We start from the raw sequence: 20,376 nt of genomic DNA, 5'->3' as shown, positions 1-20,376 counted from the left end.
GCATTGCTGGTGGGAATGCAAGCTGGTACAGCCACTCTGGAAAACAGTATGGAGGTTCCTCCAAAAACTAAAAATAGAACTACCCTACGACCCAGCAATTGCATTGATCCACGGGATACAGGCATTGATCCACGGGATACAGGTGTGCTGTTTCGAAAGGGCACATGCACACCCATGTTTATAGCAGCACTATCAACAATAGACAAAGCATGGAAAGAGCCCAAATGTCCATCGATGGATGAATGGATAAAGAAGATGTGATGTATATAACACACACACACATACACACACACACACACACACACACACACACACACACACACACACAGAGGAGTATTACTTGGCAATCAAAAAGAATGAAATCTTTCCACTCGCAACAATGTGGATGGAACTAGAGGGTATTAATGCTAATCAAAATTAGTCAGAAAAAGACAAATATCATATGACTTCACTCATGTAAGGAATTTAAGATACAAAACAGATGAACATAAGGGAAGGGAAGCAAAAATAAAAAACAGGGAGAAGAACAAAAACATAAGAGGTTCTTAAATATGGAGAACAAACAGAGGGTTACTGGAGGGGTTGTAGGAGGGGGGATGGGGTAAATGGGAAAGGGGCATTAAGGAATCTACTCCTGAAATCACTGTTGCACTATATGCTAATTAATTCAGATGTAAATATAAAAAAATAAATTAAATAAAAATTTTAAAAAAAATAGTAGGAATTGGAGAATAGAAATAGGCATTTGTTCAATGCCATATCTTTGACTCTAACTACATACATATGCACATACTTTGAAAGTATAAAAAAAGTAAAAGTATAAAATTTAAAGAGAAAAACAGTCTAGGAACCAATCCAAGTATATATAACAATTTAGTGTACGATTATGACAAATCTTTATTATCAGGAAAAATTATTCTTTAATTGACACTGGGACAACTGATCATCCACTTAGAAAAGAATACAATTAGAGCATCAACTCATACATATACAAAAATAAATCCTATAAATAAAAAAGTTAAATGTTAAAAAAAATTTTAACTATACTGAATTATGAAAAATGTATATTACTCACAATTTTTTAAAATTTTAGTTTAAAACTCTTGAGTAGATAAAATACACAAAATATTTAAGATAATTTAATATTTCTCTAACTACAGATTAACTGTTTAAAAGCAGATATTTAACACCAGACATATTGAATAATATCATCTATTTTCTCTTGCCCAGTGACTTGGGTTTTTTCCTCACCAGCCAAGAAAAAAAAAATTACCCAGCCATTCCTTTTCCCTCTCTTTTCCCCATTTATAATCAATGAATCTATTTGTACTCAATTTTAGAGCTAGGCTCAAGTCATGCTTCCATCATTTACATACTCAAACAGTCTGATATCTTTGGGCTTGAATTTTCTTACATATAAAATGAGTCTAGAAACTACTCAACTTTCTTCACAGTGCTAATGAAAGGATTACATAAGAGAACATATAAATTGCCTGGCACAAATATATATTCCAAAAAGCTATCACATTATCATTATTATTAACCCTTTAAGAAATATAGGTTATTAAGCATCTGGCATATCATAGGTTTCAAAATTTTTGTTGCCTTGAATAAATTATACTCAAATTGGTAATTTTAACAACTTGTTCTTACAGCAACTAGAGAAATCAAAAGGTGTTTCCAATCTCTTGTTTATATTAAGCACCAATGTACCTCTTGTTCCCTGAAGTCATTGTTTGATCTCTTATTTTTGTGTGCTAGTACATAAAACACTACCACCAAAATGTACTGCAGAAGACAAAAAAACATTTTAAAACCTGCTTTAAGTCTCCTCTATTTAACAGTACTGTCACACCTCCTTTAGTACATGGATCTGAGTAAAACTTGTAAGCTACAGAAACCATGATAAATCATGCACTTTCTCAACTTTGGCCATTTTTTCATTCGTTTATTAAACAAATGTGAAAGTACCTACTAGGTGCAGGTCCTGTGCCAGATGCTGGTTATTAAAAAGGCAGTAAGGGAGACATAACACTTGTCCTTATGGACAGCCTGGCAAGGAGGCAAACAAAACAGTTAAACCTACAAATAAAATATATTATTATAAACTTCAGGAAACATTGTAAAGAAAAGGACAGGGTATTGAGAGACAGACTAAAAGAGGAACTAATGTTAAATTAATTACTTGTATGGTACTGAATATAATATAGCCTATTACAGTACAGAAAAGCACTTTCACCTAAGTTCATCTGGAAGAGTTTATTCACAGGCAGAATAATGAGGAGGTTGAGAGAATCAATTCTAGGCCAGACTAAGTTTTAAACCAGAGTCTACTCATCAGCTTTGTGACATGACCAAGCTACTTAAATTCTCTATGCCTCAATTTCTACATCTGTAATTGGGGAAAATACCAATACCTCTCTCAAAGGGCTATTGTAAGGATTAAGTTGAATTCTTTCATTTTATTTTGAAAATTGTCAAATCCACAGAAAAGTTAAAAGAAATTACAATAGGCGTTACCTCACATGAACCTGTATTTACCAGGTGAATTAATATTTCTAGAATGTTTAGAAGAGTTTCTGGCACATAGTAAGCAAGCATTGTATCACTACATAAGCAGTATATTAAAAGTAAATTAAACTGTGAGAAAATGACTTGTAACATACTTTCAGAGAAAACTGGCCATTTTCTGCTGAGATCCTAGAAAATATCTTAAATTTTAAAGGGAGAGTGGGGGAGAGAGAGAGAGAGAGGGAAAGACAGAGACAAAAGAGGAAAAAAAGGAGAAAATATCCCAAGGTTTGCCCAATGTCAACTTTATCGGAAGGTCAACAGCGCACTCTACTGGACCCACATCTCTTCTACACACTAGGCAAAAGAAATAAATGCTACTGCTACACTAAATCAAAAAATATAACTACTTTTATAAAAGTATATAGCCAATGTAAGCCTTTATTTAATGAAGAAATAAAAATCATATATAAGCATAAGAATGAGTCTATAATAATACCTCACCTAAGAGTGCCTGGCTGGTTCAGTTCAGTGGAGCATGAGACTCTCGATCTCAGGGTTATAAAAACAAAAAACAAAAAACAAAAAAAAACCCACCTCACCTATTGTGAAAATTTACTGAAAGTGAAGAGAATATAAATAAATTCTTAAGAAAATGATTATGAATGGTGGAATAAAGTAAAATCAGAACAGTAACACTTTATTAAAAAACAATGTTTCTCTTAATTTATTTTGACGTGAGAGACTAATGCTTTACTAGATCTCTGATGTATGAATTATCAGTATAAACGAAAGAATCTAAAATGTAAGGAAAGAGAATAAACAGTGGACAATGGATGGTAATTATAAAAGAGAGGAAATATTGACACCATTTTCTGACTTGAAGAGAGAGTGAGTATACTTGAGATGACAGGATGGTAAAAAGACAACTATCCAATTCTCTAATCAACAGGCTGGAAACTAAATTATTTTAATGAAAACTAAGAAAATTTTAAAAGAAAAACTTAAAAAGTTTAATGTCAGGTTTAGATAAAAAGAAATCATTACACTAATTTATCATTTCATTTATGAAGGAGTTTTTCAAAAAAATATAACTATGGATTTTAAAAGTATAAAGACTATAATATTTACATTTTTTAGGAATAAGAGAACTAAACCATTAATTTATGAATTATAATAAGCCATGTAGCAAAGATTATGAAATGTTATACAATGGTGAAAAAAACAATCTCTTCAATATTTGGTGCTGGGAAAAATGAACGGTAATATGCAAAAGAATGAAACACAATCATCATCTTAGACCATACTCAAATATCAACTTAAAATAGATTATAGACTTGAACATAAGACCTGAAATCATAAAACTCCTAGAAGAAAACAAAGGTAGTAAGCTCCTGTGTCAGGTCTTAGCAATGATTTTTTTAATCTGACACCAAAAGCAAAAGCAACAAAACAAAAATAAGCAAGTGTGACTATATCAAACTAAAACGCTTCTGCACAGTAAAGAAAACCATCAGCAAAATGAAAAGGCAACCTACTAAACAGGAAGAATTATTTGCAAACCAAATGTCCGATAAGAGGCTAAAACCCAAAATATACAAAGAACTCATATGACTCAATAGCAAAAAAAAAAAAAAATCCAATTTAAAAATGGGCAAAAGATCTGAGAAAAGATATACAGATGGCCAACAGGTATATAAGAAGGTACTCAACATCAGTAACCATCTGGTAAATGCAAATCAAAACCACAGTGAGCTCTCAACTTCACACCTGTTAGAATGACTATTATCAAAAAGACAAGAAATAACAAATGTTGGTGAGGATGTGTGGCAAAAGGAACCCTTGTGCACTTTTGGTGGGAATGTAAATTAGTGTAGCCACTATGGAAAACAGTACAGATATTACTAAAAAATTAAAAACATAACATATGATCCAGCAATTCCATGTCTGGGTACTGGTCCAAAGAAAATAAAATCACTAACTCAAAAAGATACAGGTACCCTTGTGTTCACTGCAACATTACTTATCATCGCTGAGATATGGAAACAATCTAAGTACCCATCATTGGATGAATGGATAAAGAAAATGTGGTATATATAAATATATACAATGGGTTATTCAGCCATAAAAAAGAATGAAATCTTGTAATTTGCAACAACATGGATGGACAGACTTCAAGGACATTATACTAAGTGAATTAAGTCAGAGAAAGACAAGTACCATATGCTCTCACTTATATGTGAAATCTAAAAAAAATTAAAATACACAAAAAAAACATGCTCATAGATACAGAGAAGAGACTGGCAGTTGCCAGAGGTAGGGGAGTGGTGTGGGAGAAATGGGTGAAGGCATAAACTTCCAGTTATAAAATAAATCATACACCAATAATGAAGCAACAGAAAGAGAAATCAAGGAATCGATCCCATTTACAATTGCACCAAAACCCATAAAATACTAGGAATAAATCTAACCAAAGAGGTGAAAAATCTATACACTGAGAACTATAGAAAGCTTATGAAAGAAACTGAAGACGACACAAAAAAATGGAAAAATATTCCACGCTCCTGGATAGGAAGAACAAATATTGCTAAAATGTCAATACCACCCAAACCAATCTACATATTCAATGCAATCCTTATCAAAATAACACCAGCATTCTTCACAGAGCTAGAACAAAGAATCCTAAAATTTGTATGGAACCAGAAAAGACCCCGAATAGCCAAAGCAATCTTGAAAAAGAAAACCAAAGCTGGAGGCATCACAATCCCAGACTTCAAGATGTATTACAAAGCTGTAGCCATCAAGACAGTATGGTACTGGCACAAAAACAGATACTCCGATCAACGGAAGAGAATAGAGAACCCAAAAATGGATCTACAAACGTATGGCCAACTAATCTTTGACAAAGCAGGAAAGAATATCCAATGAAATAAAGACAGTCTCTTCAGCAAGTGGCACTAGGAAAACTGGACAGCAACATGCAAAAAAATGAACCTGGACCACTTTCTTACACCATACACAAAATAAACTCAACATGGACAAAAAACCTAAATAAATGTAAGACAGGAAGCCATCAAAATCCTCGAGGAGAAAGCAGACAAAAATCTCTTTGACCTTGGCTGCAACTTCTTTTTTTTTTTTTTTTTTTTTTTTTTCAACATTTTTTATTTATTTTTGGGACAGAGAGAGACAGAGCATGAACGGGGGAGGGGCAGAGACAGAGGGAGACACAGAATCAGAAACAGGCTCCAGGCTCCGAGCCATCAGCCCAGAGCCTGATGTGGGGCTCGAACTCACGGACCGCGAGATCGTGACCTGGCTGAAGTCGGACGCTTAACCGACTGCGCCACCCAGGCGCCCCATTGGCTGCAACTTCTTACTCAACACATCTCCAGAGGCAAGGGACACAAAAGCAAACATGAACTATTGGGACCTCATCAAAATAAAAAGCTTCTGCACAGCAAAGGAAACAATCAGCAGAACTAAAAGGCAACCAACGGAATGGGAGAAGACATTTGCAAACGACATATCAGATAAAGGATTACTATCCAAAATCTATAAAGAACTTATCAAACTCAACACCCAAAATACAAATAATCCAGTGAAGAAATGGGCAAAAGACATGAATAGACACTTCTCCAAAGAAGACACCCAGATGGCCAACCAACACACGAAAAAATGCTCAATGTCACTCATCATCAGGGAAATACAAATCAAAACCACAATGAGATACCACCTCACACCTGTCAGAATGGCAGACATTAACAACTCAGGCAACAACAGACGTTGGTGAGGATGTGGAGAAAGAGGATCTCTTTTGCATTGCTGGTGGGAATGCAAGCTGGTACAGCCACTCTGGAAAACAGTATGGAGGTTTCTCAAAAAATTAAAAATAGAACTACCTTATGACCCAGCAATTGCACTACTAGGTATTTATCCAAGGGATACAGGTGTGCTGTTTCGAAGGGGCACACGCACCCCCATGTTTATAGCAGCACTATCAACAATAGCCAAAGTATGGAAAGAGCCCATATGTCCATCAATGGATAAATGGATAAAGAAGATGTGGTGTATATATATATATATATATATATATATATATATACATACACACACACACACACACACACACACAGTGGAGTATTGCTCGGCAATCACAAAGAATGAAATCTTGCCACTTGCAACAACGTGGATGGAACTAGAGGGTATTATGCTAATCAAAATTAGTCAGAGAAAGACAAATATCATATGACTTCACTCATGTAAGGAATTTAAGATACAAAACAGATGAACATAAGGGAAGGGAAGCAAAAATAATATAAAAACAGGGAAGGGAAGAAAACATATGAGACTCTTAAATATAGAAAATAAACAGAGGGTTGCTGGAGGGATTGTGGGTATGGGGTAAATGGGTAAGGGGCATTAAGGAATCTACTCCTGAAATCATTGTTGCACTATATGCTAACTTGGATGTAAATTTAAAAATTAATTAATTTAATTAAACTAAATATGTTATGAAGATGTAAAATACACTTTGACCATGGTTTATATCTGAAAGTTGCTAAAAGAGCAAATCTTTAAAGTTCTCATCACAAGAAAAAAAAAATCTTTGTAATTATAAAAGGTGACAGATGTTAACTAGACTTATTGTGATCATTTCATAGTGTATACAAATATCGAATCATCATGTTGCACACCTGAAAACAATGTAATTATACCTCTATTAAAAAGAAAAAAAAAGAGAGAGAGGAGGAAATGCTTCTGTACCAGAAGTAAAGTAAGTTTCTTCTTTTTTTTTTTTTTAACGTTTATTTATTTTGAGAGAGAACAAGAGAGAGAGTTTGTGCGTGGGGAAGGGGCAAAGAGGGAGGGGAGTGGTTCCCAAGCAGGCTCCATGCTGTCAGCGTGGAGCCCGACAAGGAGCTCGAACCTGCAAACTGGGAGATCATGACTGAACCGCAATCAAGATTCGGATGCTCAACCGACTGAGCCACCCAGGCACCCTGCAAAGTAAGTTTCTAACAGGAAAAAAAAAAAAAAAAAGCTTCTATACTCAAAGATTCCTTTCTTTAAATAAACTACCTCTACTCATAGCCCCATTATTCTTTTTCACATCCATGGAAATGATTAGCTTAAGAAAATGCTTTTGAAAAACTAGATATGTTACCTAGTGCTAAATGTCTATGAGATTTACACTAAAAATGCTACCATCCACTTTTAAAATTAAAATGACAGTTAAAACACACAAATCTATATATTTTCTTAACAATTTACTAAAATACAAAAAGATTAACTACAATTTTATATTTTGTACTGAGTATGATTCTATCGTAACTGCTTATTCTAATATTGTTAGGAAGAAAAAAGTATCATTGAAAATATAGATCATTTTACCTAAGTATTTGTGACTTTCTCCCTAATCATTCAGAAACTACCTAAAATTACTTTATACCTTTATGTTTTTGACTCCAGACTACAAAAAAAGAATATTAGAGCTTAACCACATGGTCTTTCTGTATTTGCAAAAGTACTCTGGTGATGATCAATTTACTTTATCTATGTTGAATTAGTGTGGCATATACCACTTATGTCTTCTTACAAACAAAAGTTCTATATCACATTAGTGAAATGTTATCATTTTAGTTACCAGATTTGAGAAATTTAGTTTAACAAATCTTTAAAGTTATAAGAAATTATCAGAAAACCATACCTTTAATCTTGTAAGTAATGTATCACCCACCTATAAAAATTATCCCATTTCTACAGTAATATAGTTATACTACCTACAGCCAAGGAAAAAAACTTATAAATTCTGGTTTAAAATATAACCGATATGGGGCACCTGGGTGGCTCAAATCAGTTAAGCATCCGACTTCGGCTCAAGTCCTGATCTCAGTGTTCATGGGTTTAAGCTTCACAATGGGCTCTGCGCTGACAGCGTGGAGCCTGGAGTCTGCTTCTGATTGTCCCCCCTCTTTCTCAAAAATAAACACATAAACCTTAAAAATATAACCAATATAAAGATAGGGATATACAGGCATAAATGCAATTATACTTTACCACTAGGAAGACCATAATAAATGATCAACATAGTACATAACCAAAAGGAGAAATTGATCAAAGCACTTAGCTAAAAATTAAGGTATCCAGCCAGGAATTCTGCTTATGGTCATGTGGTCTAGACTCTAAACAGGTTCAGCCATAGACATCCTTACCAGATATTAAAAGAATATGTTACTTAATTATAAATCTAATTCCTCAAAATTAGTATCAAGCAATACTATATATTTTAGCAGCATTTAAAGATAACTATATATATTTGATATTAATCAATATTATATAATACCTTTAGTAGCAGCACACAAATACGGAGCCATTTGCTGCTACTATTATTGCTACTGCTGCTACTTCTGCTACCACTTACCACTTAATAAGCTCTAAAATATGCTAAGTATACTCTAATCACTTTATAAGCAATTTTTTAATGTTTATTTTTGAGAGAGATAGTGTGAGTGGGGGAGGGGCAGAGAGAGAGGGAGGCAGAATCTGAAGCAGGCTCCAGTCTCCGGGTTGTCAGCACAGAGCCCAACACCAGGCTTGAACCCACGGACCACAAGATCGTGACCTGAGCCACCCAGGCGCCCTTACTCTTACCACTTTATAAATATTTACCTGTTTAATCCTCCTAACATCCCTGTGAGAGAGGTACTATTACTAGCCCTGTTCAACAAATGGAGAAACTGAAGTAAAAATAGCTCACAGTAGAAAAACTTAATCAAGATTACATAGGTGTAAAGAGCAGAGTTGTGATTAAAACCCAGGTAGTCTGATTCAAGCTCATTCTCTTAACCAATAAAAACAAAACGAAATTTAAAAATCTACTTCTCTAATTTTAATTATAACCAATCACAGCTTATCCTATACTTGATTTCTTTATTCTTGAGGCTTCTGCATAATGTTTCTTTCCTTTATATTGATATTAGAATCCTGCTTATAGGACTCCAGGATTTCTGAGAGGCATTTTAGAGAGAATGTAAAATAAAGTGATCAGAGCATTTGCCAGAGTATCATACTGTTTAGGTAGGATTTAGCTCTAGTATTTGCCAGTCTGTGACCTTAAGCAAAGTACTTAATTCTCAGAGTATCCTTATCTATAAAATGGGAATAACAATAGTAACTGCCTATGCCATTGTAAGAATTAGAGAAGATTCTAACTAACAAATATTTATAAGGCAACTAATATACACCATATGCTATTCTAGGTACTAGGGATACTTACGAAAAAGACTGACATTACATTCTAACAGCACAGATAGATAATAAACAGGTAAAAAATAAATTCAAACAGTAAGAGCTATGAAGAAAATAAGGCACTGTGAAAGAAAATGAGGTAGAAAACATTGGCAGAGGCAAACACACAGTATATATTATTATTAACAATTTAACATTAAAGGCTCCTAAGATGACTTTTCCCCATTTAGTATTTTTAAGAATTTAAAGGAAGATTCTTTGAGGGCAGGGAATATAGTTTTCATTCACTCAGTCTTTAACTAGGTTCCTAGCACAAAGCTAGGTACTTGGAACATAAAGATGAATGTAACAGTCACAGCCTTCAAGGAGGTCTCAACATACTAGAAAACCTGGTGTTGTCCTTAATGGAACTTAGAGCCTTGTAAAGAAGATAGTAAGAGTAAGGTAAGTGTTAAAAACCGAAAAGTACAAGGAACATTCCAGATGGGAATCTAACTCAAAATTGGGGATATCAAAGGCAGCTTCCTGAAGAATTAGCAGAAGCTGGTCAAAAAAAAAAAAAAAAAGAGGAAGAAGGAGAAAGCGCAAAAGAAAATAAAGTTTATAGAGGACTTATGATTGTACAGATAAACAGGAAGCCTTGTAAGCCATCTAAAGACTTCTAGGAGTGCCTCGGTGACTCAGTCAGTTAAGTGTCTGACTTTGGCTCGGGTCATGATCTCACAGTTTGTGGGTTTGAGCCCCATGTCGGGCTCTGTGCTGACAGCTCAGAGCCTGGAACCTGCTTCGGATTCTGTGTCTCCTTCTCTCTCTGCCCCTCACCTGTTTGCTCACTTGCTCTTTCTCTCTCTTGTTCTCTCTCAAAAATAAATAAAACATTAAAAAAATAAAATAAGGACTTCTAGAATTTGTCCCCAGAGTCAATGAGTTTTTTCATCTCCTCCCTGAAAAATTAAAAGTACAGACAGAACATATGAAACAATAGTTTTTAAGATATAGGATTTCAGGTAAGAAAGAGTGATCCCTGAAAGATAGGAAATAAATGCAATAGGTCCTATAATCGCCTAGGCTTACTGCCTTGAGAGTTTCTAGGCTGTGCCATGGGGAGGGGGAACCAAGATATAGCCCAGCAAACCTGAATTGAAGAGACTCTGCTCTTCAGTCCAGAAAAATGGAAAGACTAAAGTTCACAGGGAAGAATATTAAAGTGGAGATAGCTGCACAAAGAATGAATCCCAGAGATCTGCAGACAAGACCTCTCAAATATCTAGCAGGGTATTAGTCAGCATATGTGAGTGAGTAAACAATCCAAGAGAGCAGAAAGAATCACCCTAAATGATGAGGCACTCACACAGGGCATGGAACAGTGCCTGTTCCCACCAGCCAGACTAGAAAACCTAACAATTCATAGAGCATTAGGTAGAGGACTCAGAAGGAGCTAACCTCTACTGAGGTAACCCACAACTAAACCCTGCTCAGATCCCACCTAACAAATCCTAGAAGCAGATTAAAAGCATCAAGTTGATTCCCTGTAACTTAACTGTATCTCAGAATAAAATTTAAGAGTATTTATAGAAATATAACAACACCCAGCACCCAGCAGGTAAAATTCACAACATCTGAAATTTAATTTAAAAATTTTTTAATTAGGGGCGCCTGGGTGGCGCAGTCGGTTAAGCGTCCGACTTCAGCCAGGTCACGATCTCGCAGTCTGTGAGTTCGAGCCCCGCGTCAGGCTCTGGGCTGATGGCTCGGAGCCTGGAGCCTGTTTCCGATTCTGTGTCTCCCTCTCTCTCTGCCCCTCCCCCGTTCATGCTCTGTCTCTCTCTGTCCCAAAAATAAATAAAAAAACGTTGAAAAAAAAAAAAAAAATTTAAAAATTTTTTAATTAAAAAAAAGGCACGATTCCATTTATATAAAACTATGGATATGAAAACTAATCTACAGTGACTGAAAAAAAAAACTCTAGAGTTGCCTGGAGGTGGAGGGATGGGGTAGAAAAGGTCCACTGGTCTATCTTGCACTTAGGATGGATCTTTTCCAGGTATCATTTCATAATATCATGCACAGGCCATTTAGAAAATATGTGGTTCACTGATTTTACAGATCTTATAAATGGTAATACATTTCATTATATAATATCAAAAAGTCACACTGTATATCACCACCAATATCATTAGGAAAGTCTACAAGTACCATAAACTGCCAAGTTCACAGTGGTATATACAGTTTTTCAAAATTCTGATTTTCAATCAAATTTTATCAGGCTTACTTTATTTCAAGAATTGCCATAGTTTATCTGTCAGTCATTCTTTCAAGTAAAAATAATGTTCCATGAAAAATGTGGCTAGTTCAGCTAACAATTCAAACTATTCTACAAGTGCTTTTCCTCAAGATAATCATCCTATTCTGCATGCAAAATGTTTTGAGTACTGCTCACTTCTTCACACAGAATGTTAAAAAAGCTCAAGGGCTGAGTTAATAAAATTAGTAATTTTTACTGCTTCATCAAGGATATTCTCAGGTGAAACTGACTTTTGTTAACTGTTCATTAATGAAGAAAACTACTATGTGGGGGGAGGGGGGTAGTGCCTGGGTGGCTCAGTCAGTTAAGCATCTGGGTCTTTCGGCTCAAGTCATGATCTCACATTTCATGAGATTGAGTCCCACATCAGCTCAGGTCCTGATCTTGAGGTTCGTGGGGCCCTGCCTCAAGTTCCATGCTGACAGCATAGAACCTGCTTGGGGATTCTCTCTCTCCCTCTCTCTCTATCCCTCCCTCGCTTGCACACACTCTAAGTAAATAAATAAACTAAAAAAAAAAATGAAAAAAAAAAAAAAGATTGGTATCACTTTTTTAAAGTACGATCTATGCCCAGTGCAGAGCCCAACATGGGGCATGAACTCACAACCCTGAGATCAAGACCTGAGCTAAGATCAAGTTAGACGCTTAATCAACTGAGCCACCAGGTGCCCCTTATAAAAGGCAAATAACATATTATTACTATGAAAATACTTTTTACCTCACACACTGCCTGAGAAAAAATGTCAGTAATCTCCAAAACTCCCTAGACTACTCCTTAAGAACTGCCTGCCCAAAGGACACTGAAAGAATTATAGGGAAGTATAGTACACAACATTAGAATCTACAAGAGAAAAATAACCTTTCAGATTTCTTTCTAGTCCAATTCTCTCATTCTATAAATGAGGAAAGTGGGGCACAAAGAAAATAGGGTTTCCTATCTCACACATTAGTAGCAGAGATGTGACAGCACTTCGAGGACTTCTGAGTTGTTTTCTACTATTCTTTGCATTATACTATTCCTTAAAAAAAAAAAGAGTTTAGCAAATTCCACATTTTCCTTCTTTACTGAACAATGGCATAAATACATACATTTTGTGGAGAAAAGGAGTTTATCTTTCCTAATGGAGAGTTGAGTTTTGTGGTCTTTCCTGAAGCAACTTTTGCATCCAAATCACGCACTTCCTTTTCAAAACAATGACGCTTTCTTATCTGTTAACACAGAACCAAAATGAAGTTTAATGCAAACTAAAAGTCTGAGCAGGCAAGTTGTTCCTGAAGGTCAAAAGTAGTTTTTCTATATGTGTTAAGCATAAAAAAAAAAAAAAAAAGATGACTCTTTCTAACTGGAAATAATAAAATAATTTTTAAATATACAGGGGCACCTGGGTGGCTCAGTCGGTTAAGCGTCCAACTTCGGCTCAGGCCATGCTCTCACGTTTGTGAATTCGAGCCCCACATCAAGCTGTGTGCTGACAGCTTGCTCAGAGCCTGGAGCCCGCTCCGGATTCTGTTTCCCTTTCTCTCTGCCCCTCCCCCACTCACACTCTGTCTCTGTCTCTTTCAAAAATAAACAAACATTGGGGCGCCTGGGTGGCTCAGTCGGTTAAGCGGCCGACTTCGGCTCAGGTCATGATCTCGCGGTCCATGAGTTCGAACCCCGCGTCGGGCTCTGTGCTGACAGCTCAGAGCCTGGATCCTGTTTCGGATTCTGTGTCTCCCTCTTTCTGACCCTCCCCGTTCATGCTCTGTCTCTGTCTCAAAAATAAATAAACGTTAAAAAAAATTTTTTTAAATAAATAAACATTAAAAAAATAAAAAATAAAAAAAATAAAAAGTACAAAGTAGCTATATTACCAATTTATACCTTAAGTAAATATTTAACTGTCTAATTCCTCATATATAGGAAAGCACCATGTACTTTAAAGACATATTATCAATAATGTATTATAATGACACTCTTTTCAATGAGTAATATTATAAAATGAAGCTACAATATTTTATCCTTTAATTTACATCTATGATACGACCCAAGTAAATTGCACAAGGGCCAATGAAAACTTGATTGATACTTGAATACCTTGTGCAGCTCTAATGGTACTATTTCACTGCCAATAAATTGTTTACCTGCTGTGTAGTTTCTAAGGGTCGAATTCTTTTCTTCTCTACTTGAAAATCATCATTTTCATCTCTTTTTATGGAAGCCTGTTTCTTGGCAGATAGCTTTGCAGCCAACGTAGTTTTTTCAGGAGAGTCTTCTACAAGAAGTCATAAAAAATTAGTACCAAGATGTTAAAGACTCAAAATTTCCTTACTTTAAAACATGAGGTTGACATGTTTAAAAGCATGTATTTACCACTGAGTTTAACAAAGATATAACATTTTGAGAAATATGCTTTCATCAGGAAAGTCCAATTTTGATTTCTTAATAGGCTTATGCTTTTGTAAACCACTCCCGATAATGCGGTTTAAAAAATATAACTGTAAGGGGTGTCTGGCTGGTTCAGTCAGTTGAGCATCCAACTTCAGCTAGGTCACAATCTCACAGATTTATGAGTTCAAGCCCCACATTGGACTCTCTGCTGTCAGCACAGAGCCTGCTTTGGAAACTCTGCCCCCCCTCCCCCCTCTCTCTCTCTGCCCCTCCCGTACTCGCTCTCTCTCTCTCTCAAAATAAATAAACATTAAAATATATATATAAGGGCACTTGGGTGACTCAGTCAGTTAAGTGTTCAGGTCATGATCTCGTGGTTCATGAGTTTGAGCCCCATGTCAGGCTCTGTGTTGACAGCTCAGAGCCTGGAGCCTGCTTAGGATTCTGTGTCTCCCTCTCTCTCTGCCCCTCTCCCGCTCATGCTTGGTCTCTCTCTCAAAAATAAGCATTTAACAAATTTTTAATTAAAAAATATACACTTATATAGATACAGATATCTGTAAGATTCTCCCAAGAAAAGTATTTCATTTATATATACATCTTTCTACAGTATCTCAATGTTTTTTCCCCACTAAGCTTCTAAATGTTCTTTACACTTAAAAATACAGTAGAATCAAGCTCCTATAATCTGCCTTTTAGTCCCACTACCTTGAAGGTCATCAGTGACCTCTTAATCACCAAATAATATCAGCTCCTTTTAATAAATGTGAACACTAGGTTTTAAAGAAGTTAATATGCCCAGTATCACATAGCTAGTAAGAGGCAGAGCGTGGATATGACTGGCTCTTGCTGTCTGACTCCAAAATCCATCGCATAACCTCTAGGAATACAGACAAACAGAACACTGTCTTTTTGAAATATAACAAATACGTTTCCTTTTTCCTTAATATCTCTTAACACTTTACTTAACTGCTCCTATACATGGGTTTCTCCTTTTCCCTAAATGTGAGTGTTCTGAAAAGTACCTTCCTTCCTTCCCACTCTTCTCTATACATTCCTTCCACTTCTAGGGCTTGAATTCATTTAACAAGCATTTATTTTACTGAGTCCATATAATTCCAGAAACCATGGAAAAGCAATGAAAAAGAAACAGCCTCTGCCTTAAAGGATTTATAGACCATTAGAGAAGGAAGCCCTATAAGCAGGTCCAATACTGATTTCAAAAACCAAGTTTGAGGGGCGCCTGGGTGGCTCAGTCGGTTAAGCGTCCGACTTCAGCTCAGGTCACGATCTCGCGGTCTGCGAGTTCAAGCCCCACGTCGGGCTCTGGGCTGATGGCTCAGAGCCTGGAGCTTGCTTCCGATTCTGTGTCTCCCTCTCTCTGCCCCTCCCCCGTTCATGCTGTGTCTCTCTCTGTCTCAAAAATAAATAAACGTTAAAAAAAATTAAAAAAAAAAAAAAAAACCAAGTTTGAGTCTGTAAAAACAAAGTAAATCTATGCCACATAGCACTGATTCTCAAGCTTTTACTGAGGAGGACTATATTTTTTAAATAAATATTGCTTAAAATTTCCAAAACAGAATAAAAGACCTAGAACTTCCCTGACTCATTGTGCCCTTACCCCTACAAGCCATGTTTTTTCCCAAGACTCTTAGGAACATAGTTTAAATACCATTGTATTCTAAAATCTTAATGGTTTTGCCTTTTATACGTAGGTCTTTTTTTTTTTTTTTTGACCTATACAATTCAATTTTATTAGTATCAGGCAGCATGCTAAAAGTTTTACATAGATCAGCTCCTGCTACTATGGCATACAATAGCAATTGTTAGTTTACAATTGGGGAAACTGATACATAGGAAAATGGAGTTAAATGCCCAAGGTAAACAATGGAACCCATTCTAAACCTGTTTCCAATGTAATCCAATACCTTGAAATTCTGGATTTTTTTAAAGATTTTATTTTTAAGTAATCTCTACACCCAACATGGGACTCAAACTCACAACCCTGAGATCAAGAGTTGTATGCTCTACTAAGCCAGCCAGATGACTTTTTAACTTTTTTTTTAAAGTAAGCTCTATGCCCAACATGGGACTTGAACTCATAACCCCAAGACCAAGAGCTGCATGCTCTACCTGCTGAGCCAGCCAAGTACCCCCAATACACTTTAGTTTTAAAAAATTATCAACTAATATAAGCTCATTATGAAAGATTTCAGCAAATCAGAAATATAAATAAGAAAAAGTAAAGTGCCATCTGCTTCCCTCCCCCACCTTCTCACTTCTGTAAATCTTCCTCCCTGAGGTAATCACTATCAATCTTTTGGCCTAAATCCATCCATCTATCCATCCATCCATCCAACCTTCCTTCCTTTCCTTCTTCCCTTCCCTCCTCCCTTCCTTCCTTCTTTCTTTCTTCTTTTTTTTCCCAGTATTTATTTTTTGTTTTCCTCACAGTAAGTGTACTCTTTTATCCCCATCCCACTCACCCCCCTCTGGTAACCATCAGTTTGTTCTCTACAGCTAAGAATCTGTTTCTTGGGGCGCCTGGGTGGCTCAGTCAGTTGAGCGTCCAACTTTGGCTCAGGTCATGATCTCATGGTTCACGAGTTTGAGCCCCACTTCAGGCTCCATGCTAACAGCTCAGAGCCTGGAGCCTTCTTCAGATTCTGTCTCCCCCTCTCTCTGACCCTTGCCTGCTCACACTCTGTCTCTCTCTCCCTCAAAATAAATAAACATTAAGAAAACAAATTTTGTTTAATAAAAAAAAATTTTTTAATTAAAGATTCTGTTTCTTGGGATGCCTGGGTGGCTCATTCGGTTGAGTGTCTAACTCTTGATTTCGGCTCAGGTCATGATCCTGGGGTTGTGGGACTGAGCCCTGCATTGGGCTCTGCACTGAACGTGAAGCCTACTTAAGATTCTTTCTCCCTCTGACTCTCCCCCGCTTGCCTGTGTACACACCCTCACTCGCTTAAAAAAAAAAAAAAAAAAAAAAAAAAAAGGTCTTCTTTCTTGGTTTGTCTTTTTTCTCTTTGCTTTCCTTTGTTTCATTTCTTAAATTCCACATATGAATGATTTCATATGGTATTTGTCTTTCTTTAACTGACTTAGCATTATACTCTCCAGCTCTATGTTGTTGGAAATGGCAAAATTTCATTCTTTTTTTTTTTTTATTACATTTCTTTGTTTTTCAGAGGCAGAGAGAGACAGAGTGCGAGTGGGGGAGGGGCAGAGAGAGAGGGAGACACAGAATCCAAAGCAGGCTCCAAGCTGTCAGCACAGAGCCTGATGTTGGGCTCAAACCCACCAGCAGTAAGATCACGACCTGAGCCAAAAGTCAGATGCTCAACCCACTGAGCCACCCAGGTGCCCCACTTTCATTCTTTTTATGGCTGAATAATTTCCAATTGTATTTACATACCACATCTTCTTTATCCATTCATCTATCTACAGACACTTGGGCTGCTTCCATAGCTTGGCTATTGCAAACAATGCTTCAATAAACATAAGGGTGCATGTATACCTCTGAATTAGTGTTTTTTATATATTTTGGGTAAACACTCAGTAGTGAAATTCCAGGACTATACGGTATTTCTATTTTTAATTTTTGAAGAACTTCCACACTGTTTTCCAGAGTGGCTGCACCAATTTGCATTCTCACCAACAATGCAAGAGGGTTTCTTTTTCTCCATATCTTCACCAACACCTGTTGTTTCTTGTGTTTTTGATTTTAGCTATTCTGACAGGTATGAAGTGATATGAAGTGATATTGTGGTTTTGATTTGCATTTCCCTGATGATGAGTGATGTTGAGCATCTTTTCATGTGTGTTGGCCATCTATCTGTCTGTCTTCTTTGGGGAAATATCTGTTCATGTCTTCTGCTCATTTTTTAATTGGATTCTCTTTTGGGTATTGAGTTGTATCAGTTCTATGTATTTTGGATACTAACCCATTGTCAGTTATGTCATTTGCAAATATCTTCTCCTATAGGAGAAGTAGGTTACGTTTTAGTTTTGTTGGTTGTTACCCTTACCGTGCAGAAAATTTTTATTTTGGTGTAATTCCAATAGTTTATTTTTGCTTTTATTTCTGTTGCCTCAGGAGGCAAATCTAGAAAAACATTGCTATGGCTGATGTCAAAGATTATTGCCTGTGCTCTCTTCAAGGTTATGGTTTCAGGTCTTACATTTAGGTCTTTGATCCATTTTGAGTGTTTGTGTATGGTGAAAGAAAATGGTCCAGTTTTTCTTTTGCATGTGGGTGTCTAGTTTTCCCAACACTATTTGGTGAAGAGATGGTCTTTTTTCCAGTATATACTCATTCCTCCTTTGTCAAGATTATCCACATAATTGTGGGTTTTATTTCTGGGTTTTCTGTTGTATTCCATGTAGCTATGTGTGTATTTTTTACCAGTATCATACTATTTTAATTACTACTGCTTTGTAATATAACTTGAACTGTGGAATTGTGATACCTCCAGTTGTTTTTCTTTTTCAAGATTGCTTTGGCTATCGAAGCAAAACAATCAACGTCATATGTCACATCAATAGGAGAAAGGATAAGAGCCATATGATCACTTCAAAAGATGCAGAAAAAGCATTTGACAAAGTACAACATCCATTCATGATAAAAATCCTCAGCAATGTAGGTCTAGAGGGAACATATCTCAGTATGAGGCCTTATATGAAAAACCCACAGTCAACATCATACTCAGTGATGAAAAACTAAGAGCTTTTCCCTAAAGGTCAGGAATAAGTGTAACCACCTTTATTCACATAGTACTGGAAGTCCTAGCCACAGCAATTGGACAATCTAAAGAAATAAAAGACATCAAAATTGATAAGAAGTAGAACTTTCACTATTTGCAGATGACATAATACTATAACATACAGAAAACCCTAAAGACTCCACCAAAAAACTACTGATAAATGAATTCAATAAATTCACAGGATACAAAATCAATGTACAGAAATCTGTTGCATTCCTATACACTTACAATGAAACAGCACAAAGTGAAATTAAGAAAACAATCCCACTTACAGTTGCACCAAAAACAATAAAATATCTAGGAATAAACTTAACCAAAGAAGTGAGAGAGCTGTACTCTGAAAAGTATAAAACATTGATGAAAGAAATTCAAAATGATGCAAAGAAATGGAAAGACATTCCATACTCATGAGCTAGAAAAACAAATATTGTTTAAATGTCTATACTAACCACAGCAATCTATAGATTTAATGCAACCCCTGTCAAATACCAACAGCATTTTTCACAGAACTAGAACAAATAATCCTAAAATGTGAAACCACAAAAAACCTTTCATGACTAGGTTTTTAATCTATCTGGAATCAATTTTTGTGCATGAAGTAAAGTAGGACACCAATTTAAATTTTTTTCCATATGGAGGGGTGTCTGGGTGGCTTAGTTGGTTGAGCATCTGACTCTTGATTCCAGCTCAGGTCATGATTCCAGGGCATTGGGATTGAGCCCCATGCAGGCCTCTGAGCTGTGCACAGAACCTGCTTAAGATTCTCTCTCTCTGCCCCTCTCCCCCGCTCATGCTCTCTGTCTCTCTCAAATTACAAAAAAAAAAAATCTACATTTTTTTCCATATGGATATCTAAGTACCAATTTTAAAAAGGTCCCTCCTTAGGCCTCTACTCTGTAGAAGCACTTCAATAAATAATCAAGTTTCTAGATACATATAGAAATGAATCTGGGTTTCCTATTGTTTTACACTGGTTTTACACTATGCTAATACTAAACTGTTTTAATCACTATAAACTGTTTTTATCACTGGTTCTTGAGAAATGTCTTGGCCATTCTTAGTCCTCTGCATTTCCATATATATTTTAGAAAAGACATGTAATTTTGAGCTCTGCAATTTCTGGTCAAACTGGTAAAATACCCACAAAATGAATCTAGATCAGTGGTTCC

The 20,376-nt window shown here is 36.1% G+C and overlaps 1 protein-coding gene across 1 annotated transcript in view; it reads right to left on the bottom strand.

Annotated features, from left to right (window-relative positions):
- Nucleotides 1-20,376, bottom strand: part of BRIP1 (BRCA1 interacting helicase 1) — a 209,866-nt gene that overhangs the window by 178,787 nt on the left and 10,703 nt on the right. The window contains 2 exon segments of the mRNA XM_058702531.1: nucleotides 13,157-13,276; nucleotides 14,192-14,322. Coding sequence (XP_058558514.1) covers nucleotides 13,157-13,276; nucleotides 14,192-14,322 — 251 coding nt within the window.

Source organism: Neofelis nebulosa, chromosome 16 (assembly GCF_028018385.1).
Source record: "Neofelis nebulosa isolate mNeoNeb1 chromosome 16, mNeoNeb1.pri, whole genome shotgun sequence".
In the NCBI taxonomy this organism is placed as follows: Eukaryota; Metazoa; Chordata; class Mammalia; order Carnivora; family Felidae; genus Neofelis; species Neofelis nebulosa.
This window is presented reverse-complemented; position numbering and strand designations above follow the sequence as displayed.